The sequence below is a fragment of the Montipora foliosa genome, chromosome 8 (genome assembly GCF_036669935.1).
Source record: "Montipora foliosa isolate CH-2021 chromosome 8, ASM3666993v2, whole genome shotgun sequence".
In the NCBI taxonomy this organism is placed as follows: domain Eukaryota; kingdom Metazoa; phylum Cnidaria; class Anthozoa; order Scleractinia; family Acroporidae; genus Montipora; species Montipora foliosa.
Genome location: NC_090876.1, coordinates 35,020,336 through 35,034,442, shown reverse-complemented (window position 1 = coordinate 35,034,442; position 14,107 = coordinate 35,020,336). Strand labels below are relative to the sequence as shown.

The 14,107-nt window shown below is 37.3% G+C and overlaps 1 protein-coding gene across 1 annotated transcript; it reads left to right on the top strand.

Annotated features, from left to right (window-relative positions):
- The first annotated feature begins 12,540 nt into the window (after positions 1–12,540).
- On the top strand, positions 12,541–13,867 carry LOC137968718 (uncharacterized). The gene is made up of 2 exons (XM_068815228.1): positions 12,541–12,615; positions 13,313–13,867. Exons 1-2 carry the CDS (start codon positions 12,541–12,543, stop codon positions 13,865–13,867), a joined length of 630 nt encoding a protein of 209 aa, XP_068671329.1.
- The last annotated feature ends 240 nt before the right edge of the window (positions 13,868–14,107 follow it).

Genomic DNA, 14,107 nt, shown 5'->3' with positions numbered 1-14,107 from the left:
AATTGTGCTGTTTCCTCGAAGATACGATTTTCAATTGTAAACGCCACCATCCTGGTTGACGTCACCAAGAAACACAATAAATGGTATTGTGTTACATAATACGAGCCATGTGTAACTTTCGGAGCATCAGATCTGCAGTGCAAAATACTTTGCTCACTTTAGTATTTGGTACGGAGTCTTCTGTTAGCGATGATAAGTCCAATCACTCGAAAATCGATGCTACCGTATGTCAATAATTCATATCCTTTTGTGTTTGGTACAATGTGCTTTGCACTTCGCGTGCAAACTTCTGAAATGTTTCAGAGCTTATACAATATTTAATGATTGTTTCTTTAGTTCCTGCTTTTCTACGTTGGAGGATTCAAATCCGGACTGGGAAAATTATTGCAATCAATCAGACAACAAGTTGCAAAAATAGTGGAGACACTTCACCTTCTTGAGGTGTTATTAATTTCCCTATTACCTCTCACACTGCAGCCCCCCTCCCCCCCTTATCAGTGTTGCTAGCGAGACAAAAAAATGTTGGGAACTTAAGCAGTCAACATTGAAAGGGGGAGAGGGGAGAGGAAGTCGGAAAGGTTTAAATTCTAGATACGTCGAGTATTGGAAGTTAGAAAAGGTGTTTTTTAATGAAAGTGTCTCAACAATTTTGCAACTTGTTGTAGCTGTAATTGAGGTGGACACTAATGGACAATTTCCATGGGCCATGCCATGCTTACCCGTTTTAGTCATTGACTAGACAAAGGGGAAAGTGAGCTGTGGTGGTCATGTAAAGGAAGTACTTTTCCAGAGTTGAGATCCAAGGCTTCGGTTGTTATCAACGCCTTTTGAAATAACTGCCTACTCGACTTGCATCATTACCATTGATAATACCCAATAGACTTTGATTTGGGAGTGGGACTGTTTTGCTTAGAATAGTGAACAATCTACATCCAGTGCAAATTCTTCTTCTCGTGATAAGAACTTAGTTGAAAACGTTTGTCAGTTGGACATTGATGATGAAGAAGAGGAGGAAGAGGAAGAGTTTGTTGTTCACACTCTTCCTTTTAAAGCAATGGGTGTTGTTTCCAAGCTGAGAGCCAGAACCACCTAAAAGCAGCATGCCTGAAAATGCAAGATGATCCGAACTTTGCTGTTAAAGCCATGATTGAGCCAGATCCTGACAATGACTTTGATGCAAATGCTATTCGTGTTTTGATAAACTATGGAACAGGATTTAAGCATGTTGGCTTTATAGCAGGAGAGCTAACAAAATATGTCCATCGTGTATTAAATTCAAGAAGACTACAGAGTGCATCTGTATATCAGATAAAAATCCGCACCCAGTGGGCAAAATTAGGGTACTACATGACATTGTTGTTCTAAAGGTGACTGGCCTCCTCAAGTTGTACAAACTAGTTCTCGAGTACAATAATAATATTTTTACTTCGTCTTCAACTGGAAATTTAACTTTTTCATCATCACCATCTAATTTTCTGATAGAAAATTGTTTGGTACTGACATTAATGTTGAAATTTACAATAAGTTTAAAAACACAGTACAACTAATTAGAGTTTTTCCTTGAAAAGTGGTATCAATGTTATGTGTTTACTACGTTCAAAGGCTACCACCATGTTGTTACTCGTACATTTTAAGTGCATTAAATTGTCCTTCATGATGTTCAACCAGAATCATTCAATTACAATTTTCGAGACTGGGGTAATGCTAAATAGACTGTAAAACACACTTAATGAAATGCAGTATTGTAATACTGAATAACAACTGCATGGAAACACCTATTAAAAGTCAGATAAATTCATTGGTGGAAGTGTCTCACTTGCTGCATGAAATTGAGCCCTAACAGTAAGCAAACCCTGTTGAGGCAGATTGGCACGGTTTGCCACAAACACCCCTGGATCAGCTCTACATGAAATCACTACTCGATCTAAGCATTCAATTCCTGATTGAGATGGCTCATTGAAGCTTGGCAAAGCTTTCAAATGAAAACGCCCATGGATGCCAGTCCAGTAGTAAAAGGATTTGGTTTTATCAACGGAGTTGATAATGTAAATTGGCCACCGTACGGAGATTCTAAAAGCTGACGTTTCGAGCGTTAGCCCTTCGTCAGAGCGAATCGAGGGATTATGGGTTACGTGTAGTTTTTCTAATAAAGTAGGAGCTACGCTATTGGTGGTAACATGGCAACGTGAAAAATAGGAATATATTAGTTAAATGAAAAGCGTTCGTTAATACCGTGAGGATTAAGGGTGCCGATTTGAAAGATGAATTTTTGTTCCAGATTCTTGCGGCTTTCCGTAGTACCTAGATGTAGGGAAAGGCCGCAGATAGCTATGTGTTTTTTGGAGTGGTTAGGCAGATTAAAATGGCGAGCGACTGGCTTAGATGCATCCCTGTCATTCTTCTCAACATCGTGAAGGTGTTTGCGGAATCGGTCACCTAGTCGTCTACCTGTCTCACCAATGTATAATTTATTGCATAACGTACAGGTTATGCAATAAATGACATTTGCGGAGGTACATGTGAAACGATCGGTGATCTTAACAGATCGCTTTGGTCCCGATATCTTGTTAGTGTTAACAATGAAAAGACAAGTTTTGCATCGTGAGCGCGCGCATTTGAAAGTGCCGGGTTGCTCGTTAGTTTTGAGCGCGCTTCTAACTAAAAAGTTGCCTACGTTTTTGTCGCGTTTGAACGAAATAAGTGGAGGTTGCGAAAAGATTCTACCAGTCTCGGGATCATTTTGGAGTAATTTAAAATTACTAAGAATGATGCTTTTGACTGTGTGATTATGAGGATGGAAAGTGAGGGTGAATGGAATTCTGTCATTCTTATCTTGTTGTGACGTTTGTAGTGATGACTGTCGATCAAATTTTTGGGCGCGATGATGGCCTGCTTTGACCACAGAGACAGGATAGCCACGTTTTTCGAAGAACTGGCACATCTCCTCTGATTTGCTGGAAAAATCGGAGTCATCACTACATAGACGTCGAAGTCTAAGAAATTGAGAATAAGGAATGGAGTTCTTGACATGTGATGGATGTGACGATGAACACAACAAATAACTGTGTGAATCAGTAGGTTTGTAGTGCACACTAGTACATAGCACGTTGCCTCTAATAGAAACTTTGATATCTAGGAAAGCCACTGAAGTTTCCGAAATTTCCAAGGTATATTTAAGAGCCGGATGAAAAGAGTTGATGGAGGTTATAAATTGATCGAGTTCTTCTCTGCTGGATGAGATAGCGCCGATGCAGTCGTCAATGTAGCGGCCGTAGAGTTCAGGTTTGGGGCCGTTGTACTGATTAAAAAATTGGTGTTCAACATATCCTACAAAAAGATTGGCATAGCTAGGTCCCATTCTTGTGCCCATCGCTACACCATTAATTTGTTTGTAATAGTTGCCGGCGAATGAAAAACAGTTAAGCGTTAAAACTAGTTCGGCAAGGCGGAGGAGCGTTTCCGAGCTAGGTTCTTTGACAGTGCGTTGATCGAAAAAGTGTTCGTTAATACCATGAGGATTAAGGGTGCCAATTTGGAAGATGAATTTTTGTTCCAGATTCTTGTGGCTTTCCGTGGTACCTAGATGTAGGGAAAGGCCGCAGATGGCCATGTGTTTTTTGGAGTGGTTAGGGAGATTAAAATGACGAGCGACTGGCTTAGATGCATCTTTGTCATTCTTCTCAAGCATCGAGACTTAGTGTAATGCTTACATTATATTATTATTATTATTATTAGAATTTAATGACTTAATGAAAATACACAAGATTCCCTGCGACTCTGAGTTTCGTGCGTATGCACTCATCAGGCAGATTTAATGAAGAACAGACTTATTAGCTAGCTATATATACATGTTTACAATGGGTGAGAAGGGCGGAACTGGGGGTGTGATGTAAGACTGGCTGAGCTAAAACAAGCGCAATACAATAGCTATTGTGTAGGATAAGCGTTAATTGTTCTTATCTTTTGCTTGAATTGTGATAGGGACGGGCTCTTGCAATGATACACCATTTAGTTGTAAAGCTGGTGTTGCTGTCTTTGAGTTGCCAGATGTATTTTGATAATTCAGTGCTATTAGAAAGTTTCCTGTGGGTGAATGTTGACTTGTGTTGAGTGTATCTTTGTTCAAAAGTTCCTTCAGTCAATCCGATGTAGTTCTTGGTAGTGGTTTTATTAGCTGTCGTAGATGTTATTTGTGCATTATAGATCATTATAGATCATATAATTAAACGCAGCAACAACAATCTACTGAAGAAACGATCCGAGCTTGTATCCAAATGCCTACATGAAAACAAGTTTTCTCTCAAGAACAATTAACGGTTATCCTACACAATAGCTATTGTATTGCGCTTGTTTTAGCTCAGTCAGCCAGTCTTATGTCACACCCCCAGTTCTGCCTTTCTTACCCATTGTAATTAGAACCCCATTGTTCTACTCATCGCAAACATGTATATATAGCTAGCTAATAAGTCTGTTCTTCATTAAATCTGCCTGCCAAGTACATACGCACTAAACTCAGGGAATCTTGTGTATTTTCATTTAGTCATTTAATTATATACACCGCTCTACACAAAGAAATATTGAGCACTCTTTAGCAGTGTTTGCTACAGTTTCTTCTTCTTCTTCTTCTTCCTCTTCTTATTATTATTATTATTATTAACTTTATCATAACATACCAGGCTTCCATGAATGTGGATCATAGTTAAATGGAAAGTGACTTCGTCTAAGGAGCCGAAGGGCAGATGTAAAGGAAAGTCCATCGTCCATGATTTCAGCAGAACGACATCCTTGATTGGCACAGCTGGATGTGGCACTTGAGGTTCCACTGCCCCATCTTTGAGAAAAAGCAAGAATGTATAGTTACATTCAAACTCTTTACCATTTTAATTTGGTAGCTCCAAAAATATTTTTTGACAACAGTATCTTGCTGGCCAGCACACTTTGCAATAACATTCATGCCATGGGTTCTCTGTTGCTCGAAAGTGACATGGTGCAAAAGCAATGTGTGAACCTTGAAAAAAATAGGGCTCAATTGAATGGAAATCGATAATTTGGTTTCCTTTAATAATTTATAGCCATGACACTGTTGACTTGCAAACAGCCCATCAGAAAGCAGAAAGTGTACAGAGTCCATTAATTTTACCTTTGTTCTTGGGTGTGAGATGTCTTACTATTTGACTAGCCGGAATGGATTTGGCCTTGGACTTTGCATCTGCCATCAGCTGAATTACTGAGACTGGTCTCTGGGAGCCCTTGGTCCTTAATGAGTTAAACTCTCCGTCAGCTACTAAACCTAATACGTAAGAAATATAATCAGTGTGCAAAGAAAGTCATGTCCGATAGCCTGGGGCCAGAGGATATTGCCATCAGGATAGTGATGTTTGTTCTTAACTTGCCAGGGGGACAAGTTGTCACAAAAAAAATTCCTATTTATGTTTTTGTTATTGTTTTTGTTTCTTTGCATGTAGATATTTAATCGTTTCTTTTCATTATCTTAAATTCGTTAGAGGTATTGTCAATTATTTGTAGTCTTAATTCGTCGTATCTTTTAACAAAGAATGTCACTAGTAAATTAGTAGCTATTGTCCTAGGGATCTGTGTGTAGTATTGTAAATTTCAATGTAGTCTAACTAACTATTATTATTTCCATCACCGTGTATTTCATATCTTGTTGTGTAATAAGTATTTTATAGTTAGCGCTTTCTAGAATTTTCTTTGTAATTATAATTGGGGCGGAGTATTTAAATAGAGGGCAGGTTGTTTGTGGGTGTGGTTGGTTGTTTTCATCTTGTAAGAAGGAAAAGGACAGAGAAATTTGAATTGAAAGGTTGAAGGCGAAGTCGCTCAAGTCACTGTCAAGAGCCATTGGCAGGAGCCAGCCGTGTTTCCCCCGACATTACCCCTTTTGTCAGCGGCGGCAAGCGCAAGGAGTTGAAAGCAAAATAAAGGGAGCTCAAGGCGAACAGCACAAAAAATTTGCGTGCGAAAGAATCAAACACGAGCAAAGTAAGAGAAGGAAGGCGCCAGAAGAGAAGAGGCTTGTGCGAACGGTTGTTGGGGCGGTTTGTTTGTTGTAGGAGTTTGTTTGTTTGTTGTTTGCGGCTGGAGAAGATTTCAAGGACAAGGAAAGAACTGAACTTTTATAAGTAATTTAGTTTAAATAATTAAGTAGTTTAAAAGAAAGTAGTTATTGTTTTACGTTCCCGTTAAATTGTGTATATAATCGCTTATGTGTTCTAAATTTATTAAACTAGTAGTATTACTTAGTCTTTTGGTGTGTTGCGTGTTTGCAGGAAGGGTTTTGTACAGTCGTTTTGTACAGTCGTTCAGTCGTACAAGGGAAAGATCCACGTCACACAAGTGCTGTTTTTTGGGGAAAATTCAAACTACAGAAGGATTGTGATAAATCCTGCCAATCAAAAAGGGATTTGGGGGTACTTGAGGTGATTTGTGGGCAAGTTCACGCTAGCTGTAGCTTATAATGGAATTAAAAAATATATGTACACGTATATATATAAATATATATATATATATATATATATATATATATATACAATATGTATACAATGTGCCCTCCCGGTTGTCACCATAATGGCTTTATGGCAACTCCTGAACTTGGGCACAGGATGTACGGTTACACATTGTTGGATTGCATTGTGGAGTCACATATATATATATATATATATATATATATCTAGAGAGCGAGAGTGAGAGTGAGAGAGGGAGGGAGAAAATGGCGAAGAAAACATACCCACAACTGCCATCCCCAAGTTTTCCATTTCAAACTTAAGTTCATCACGGAGTTGCCTAACTTTTGCATCTGTTATGCTCTTGAATGGCAGGGCTCTCACTGGAATGGCATAGGGCTTCATGTCCCTGCGTTTATCAGCCACCATGAAGATCATCAGATGCGTGGCTGCTTCCCTTTTTTTAGAGAACACATCTGTGGTGTACTGTGACAGACCTTTCCTAACTGTGCTAAAGTTTGGGGAAGATTTCCTCTCTGATTAGCAGGCCCTAGACACCTGGAAATTATGCTGCTGCATCTGTTTTGCAAATCATGGTTCATAAGCATTGACATCCCAAGCTAGAGCAAACAGGCTGCTCTCTGGGGTATTGCTTTGTTTGCTTTGTATTCCTGAGACCTGATTGCAAAATACTCAGAATCATTTGTTAGTGTTAGTGTTTTATCCCTCGAATAAAACTTATCAACTGCAACTATGTTTGGTGCAGTTGCTCCAGTTGCCCGTCTCCCAAGTCTACATATCAGGCAATCCAATGTTTTGCAGTCTTCAGTGCCTCTATCTACAGTTAATTACAGATGACAACAAATCATTCCAAGGAAAGAAAAGTAATGTCTCTATTTGAAACTAGATATGTATACACATTATTAAGTGTAGGAAGAGTTAGGATGAAATGTACTCTGAGGAGTCGGTGACATCCAGATCCAAACTCATGACAACATCGTATGCAATACACTGTCAGACATACTGACTGATTAATAATAATTATGGTCAACAATTAAAACAATGAATAACATAACAGTTCTTCCTAAAGCACACTGTCATGTTAATGTCTCATATGTAGCCCTTAACATCTGTATATGTTGCTTAAAAGTCTGCACATTGCCAAAAATGGCAACTTTGATAAAGTGCAATGTCATTAATACAAAACTGAGCTTACCTGGATGCTTCTGTCCTTGGTGAAGCCCTTTTGTTAGATTCTCCTCTGAAGCTGTCTTGATGAGAGACCAACAACATTAACCTAGTAGTATATAAGGACCTACCTGACACTTTTTATGCAAATGAGGTTGGGTTACAATATGCTAATGAGGGTGATAATATTAATGTGTTTTTTTTTACCGTGAAGACTGGGGGCGAAACTCGAGGTCGGGGAAGATGGCAGATGCAGAGGTTGGGGAAAATTGTGGTAGAAGATGATCATTTACAACAGAGCTGAACAAGAAGAATAAATCTGCTGTGTTCGGCGTTGTTGTTGATGATGATTTTTGTTCTTCTCTTCTTCCTTTGTTCTTACAAGATAAAAAGAAGAACAAGAAAAATAGCGCTCGAAAGACAGCTTATACAATAAAGTGGATAAGCTGAATGTCAAACGATTTTTGACTGTGATCCAGAAGTCGGAATAAGTGATCAAAGAAAAATAGAAAGATGGAGAAAAGGTAGATAAAAAATATATACCTTCTTTACATCTCCTTTTTTCCTGATCTTTATATGAATATTATTGATTTATAGATTAACTATTTTAGAAATATATAGATGATTGTAGTAGTCTTATTCTCCCATTTTCGTCCACATCAAAAAAAGGTAAAAATCTTTTGGTGTCTCGAAAATGTGAGAAGATGACTTTAATTCTCCTTTTATAAATTAATGAATGAAAGTAAAGAAGAAAGGGAGATTAACTACATAAAAGCGGGGATGATGTTCTCTGTATTTTATTTTAGATCTGGCTCTGATATGTTACTCCTGAGATTAGGGAAAAGACAATTGCAAAAGAAGTAGGGGATAACATAAAATATTTGTACCCTCATTCTTTCGTGATTGTCGTTCTGTAAAGATAGGTTTTGTTTAAAAAAACATCATTTCATCAATTACGGGCGTTTTGATTTTTGAACAGTGATAAATAGCGACAAAATCATAAATTGGTTTTCACTCCGGGTATTATAAAAAATACCATGAATCAAACCAATGAATGTTTTTAGTGCCTGCGGTCCTTTCTTGTCGTTTTTTGTATTTAACTACATAAAGTAAAAAATGTTCAGTGTAGAGGAGAATCCAAGATGAAGACGTAGTATAAAAAACTACTGTGTTCCTCTTGAATTATGTGGTTTTTTTTTTACTTCTATTCGAGGAGAGGTAAAGATGAGATTATATGTCTTGTTATAATTGAGAGTTAAAAGAGCGACCTTGGAAAACATGCAAGTTATACTTTTTCATGTGTTCCAAGATCTTCTGTTTTACTCTCTTTTTCCTTAATTAAAGTCTTTCATAGAATGTTCCTCTTCTGTCACGTTCCATGCCCGCTTGGTTGGGTTACCATCAATATGTCGATCGAGGTGTAATCATTGAGACTTTTTTCTACCTTTATGTCTCTCATAGCACAGGGATTCTCCCTCATCTTCTTATCCCAGAAGAAATTCACTAATCCTCGAGATATCTTAACTTGACATAAATTACATTAATGGTATTGAAAATGATCCTGAAGACAGACAAACTGTGTCAAGAACCACTTACAAGAATTAAACTGGTAAGATGTTTCTTCACACACTTTGTTGTTTTAGTCTTCTTTTTTTACTTTGTAATTAGAAAGTGATCTCAGATTCATAAGCGATATAGTCCTCATGTTCCATGCCAGCTTGCGAGGGTGACCAGTAGGTGGGAGAAACTTGTTTTCATCATTGACCACTAATTACAGTAATGGTATTGAAAATGATCCTGAAGACAGACAAAACATTGCGAGGAAACTTTTTCAAGAATTAAAACTGGAATATGTTTCTTCGCAAGGTTTGGTGTTTTAGTCTTCTTTTTATTTGTAATTAGAAACTGATCTCAGAGCCTGAGAATAATTTCATCTTCATATTCCATACCCACTTGCGAGGGTGACCAGTAGGTTGGAGAGCCTATTCTCATCATTGATCACATATTACTTAAAGTTAATTATTTTAAAAACATTAAGATAAAAGATTGTCCAGAAGTTTTTTTCTCTGGAATTAAAAAACGAAGAGTTCAATACTGATATGATAAAATGAACATATCATAGAGGTGTTGAACTCGTTGTTCAAGATCTCAGAATCCTAGTTTTGTCCTCATGTTCCATTGTTCACTTGTTTGAACGACCAGTAGGCTCGGTGACTAAGACTTCATCATTGATCTTTGTTCCTAAGGGGATGTCCCACTTCATTAAAGGTCATTACTGTTATGTCTTTTGTCTAGGTAAAGTTATTAAAATAGTAGGTGAGTGAAGAATGCTTGGTGAAATGGTAAGAGCATGATTTTCTTATTTTTCATTCAGATCCAACGCCTTCACAATATAAAAATGTGATGGACTTGAATTGAAAAGAAAAAAAAGAATCTCTTTTTTAGGAACAAGATTGTTTATCTACGTCATCTATTGAAAAGGTTAAAGCGTGGTTTTCAATTCCCACCCTAGTCAGAGTTTGTCTCTGTCCTTGTGTGGGCCCAGTTCCATCAGTAGGGCTAACGCTCACATGGTTCACATGGGATAGAAATCTAGCACTTCACGTTACACTACCCTCACTTCAGTTAATTCTGTCTAAAGCGTGGTTAGCTCGACACATACCAACAGAGGAAGTTTTATATAATGATTATCATCATACACAAACAGTCCTGCCAAAGGAGAGAGTACATCGATATGAAGTTTACAAAAAACGTATGAAGGCCATTGGTGAAGAATTAAAACAATTGGATACTTGTCCACTCCATAAAACTGTGGGTATTATTATCATCATGAATATTATAATTATCATTATTTTTTTAAAATTTTGAAAAAAAAAAAATATTAAAGTGTAAAAGTTTTATTACATTTTGTTCAGATTCTTCCACCTTTTGAAGCGTGGAAACGTTGGTTTGACCCTCTGGAGCAGACCCGTAGTTGTTGTCCGAGAGGAAATTATCAATGGACATTACCGTTTATGGAGAAGAGTTTTGGTTTTCGGAGTAGAAAGGAAATGGTTTTTCATAACAGACATTACTATTACGTTGGACAAGAAGAAGGAGAAGATACTGTCCTTTAAGATGAGAAGATTGCCATCGATTTGTTTTTGTTGTAATAAATCTACGTATTCTAGTTTTGTTAAGGAGAAAACAACAAAAGGGGGAATAACGTTTAAAGTTTATCGATGTGAAAGTTGTGGAAAGTGGAAATATTGTAAAGGTTATATGGATATATATCTAGTACACCAACCTGGGTTTTTCTCATACTGAATGAAGACTTTTAGAAGTTAACACTGAAGAAAATAAAATGAGTAGTTACTGTCTTGGTTGTCGTAAACGTACTTCTGGAACCTTTGTCAGACAAGGATCGACCTGGACGGGTAGAGGTTATTCTACTTTTAAGTGTGTCGAGTGTGGGAGACATAAAAGCGTTTTCAATAAAAAGCCATTGATAATTTATCTGGGAAGAAATCGTGGATGGAATTCGCTTCAAGACATGGAATAAATATGAAGAAAAAAGTGGAGCAACTTTTTTCATAAATAGAAATAACTTTAATTTTTTTTTGACTTTTTCATAAAACTTCTCATTTTGATTGAAAAAGGAAAAAAGATATATTTAGAATAGAAAATATTTCAATGAAACTTCTTGTACCGATTGAAAAAGGAAAAAATGAATGGTAAATATGTTTTGGTTATATACTTCAATAAAAGATTTTTTTTAAATTTTTGACTAAAAGTGGTTTATTGATATTTGTGGAAAAAAAAGGGAAAAATTATTTTTCTTCTTCTATAATTATTGTTGATTTGTGTTGTACTTCGTTGATCAAATTCTTGTAATTCTCTTGAACTTTCAAACATTTTTCACATAGCTTTTCCTCACATACGAGATCTTGTAACCATGTTTCTTCACGATCCATCATGCTTTCTACTTTGTTATATGGATGGCTTGTTTTAACTTTTAGTTGACAGAACTTGTGGCTTGACATTTCTTTAATCAAGTTAAGAAATTCTCTCTCTCCATAACCAAGACCGAGGCAGGCTTGATGTAAAGTACAAGAATATTCTTTTTTGCTAATTTTTTTTTTCATTCCTTTTTCACTGATTGTGAAAAAATCATGCAACTCCTTATAAAAATAGGATTTTTGAAGTCGTTCGCCCTCGTTTGTATCTAAGAATTTTTGAATCATGAGTCTTCTTGCAGGTGATAAAATGTAACGAATACCTTCATACCCGTGTGCTTTACAAGCTTCATAATAGCTTTCATGGAAATCTAATATACTGTCTCTTCTTCCTATCACATTAACAGAGTTTCCTTCTTCATCTCTTATGTCAACACACCATCGTGGTAATCTTCCTAAATGAAAAGAGAGTTTCAAATGTCACTAAAAGGTCGAGCACGAAACTGAAGTCTTTCATTCTGTCTGCAAACATGAATATGTTTCAAGTTGACTCGAAGGCGGTCGATTTTCTTACTAGCTTTAACCTCGACCAACCTGAATTCATGCTGTTGGGGCAAAACTATATTCTCTGTCCAACTGAGGTTTCTTCTTCTGTCGTTCCTGCTCCTGTTCCTCTTTTTGAACCAAACGTTTCGTCAGTGTCTTTGGTTTCAGAAACACCCGATGACTGTGAAACTCTGAGGGATCAGAAGACTGAGTACCAAATTCAGGGAGAGAAGAGACAAGATGTTCAGTGTGATCCTTTACCTGAGGTTGAAAAAGACAGATGGTCCAATGACGGTCAGAAAGAGAGCTCCTAAGAGTAAGAAATCAAAAGAAACGGTTAAAGCTGTAACCGTTGATAAAAAAAAGCAGTAAAAAGTACAACGGTCGATTTGAAAGAAGCGCCGAAAATGGAAACAGATAACGTTACGCCTGACATTTCTGTGGAGGTGATGGAGGAAGGTTGCGTTTCCAAGAAAGGAGAGGTAAAACAAAAATCAAGCTTAGTAGAGCTTTTAAGTGAAGCTGTTGAAAGTCAGAAAGGTTTATTAATTCATCTCAGTTCTTCACTCTTAGATTGTTTTTTAAAAGATCAAAATTTTAAGAATCAAAAAAATTAAACTATGTTAAACGATCTTAAAGCTGAAGTTTTCATCCAAACCGCATCAATTGTGAAATATTCACAAAACAGCAAAAAGTTGTCAAAGCGTTGAAACACAAATTTTTCAGACAACGTCATGAAATTTCCTGATACGGATATTGATTCGTTTTCATCTAGAGTTAATATAGAGTTATTTTTTTTTATTATTTTTTTTTCTGCTCTGGCGCTGGTGGAGTGCGGACGCATCTTTGACTGCTCCGCCTTACTTCTTTACTTCTTGACATCCACTTCAAAAGACATTATTTAATTATGCCTAATGTGTCAGTAGCCTCTTTAAAAAGGGAAAATGACAGTCTCAAGGATGAAATTGCCGCCCTTAAGCAAAAAATTTGGAAGAGCTGCAGCAGTCTATCAAACGACAAGATCCACAAGCTTCCAAAAATGGCGGCGAACAACCTACTCGTTTGATTACGGACGCTGAGACCCTAAGCACCCTGGAATTTTATGGGAAATCATACGACGAGTTACGAACAGAATCTGCGAATAGCCTTAAACAACTCTGGTCACGCCTAAATTTGCAGTCATCCAGAGTCGAACAGATCGGAGATTCAGTCGAACAACTGCTGAGGTATAGTTTCCAGTACAACATTAAAATTATTGGCCTTCCCGAAAGCGAAATGCAAGAATCGGCCTCTAAAACTGTCTCTCTGTGTATCAATCTCTTCAGAGCTGCTGGAAACGAAATTTCAAATCAAGACATTGATATCGCCCACCGTATTCCTACAAGAACTGCCACTTCTGGTCCTCGACCAATTGTCTGCAAATTCACAAGAAGAATTGCAAAAGAGCAAGTAATGAATTCACGAAAAGAAGCCTCTAAAGTGTCGGCCACTTCGATTGAACTACCGTCCAGTCATTCTTTGGAAAACGTCAGATTATTTGATCACCTTACTCCCTTGCTTCAACAACTCTTGGCGGATTCAAAGAAATTTCAGAAAAGAAATGGCTTCAAGTTCTGCTGGGCCAAGAACTTTGTCATTTATCTTCGACGAACGGATGGTTCTCGCCCGATTCAAATCAAGTGCCACAACGATCTAGTGAACTTTGCAAATCAGGAGGGTTTACCCATGAGCTAAGTACCTTTTACAAGTTCCTAAGTAATTCCATACACTATTCTAGCTGAACTTAGCCGTTACTATGATGGCTGACGAATCGCATTTGGAAATTTTCTTTCCATTTAATTACTTAGATGATAGTTTTTATTAAAATAGTTTCTGAGTTAGTTCCTGCCGCACTCCTTCGCAGCCCTTATTTTTGTTTAATATTGTGATGTCGAGCTGGCCTCTCCTATAAGCCTGGTGGTTTCCTGAGGTCTC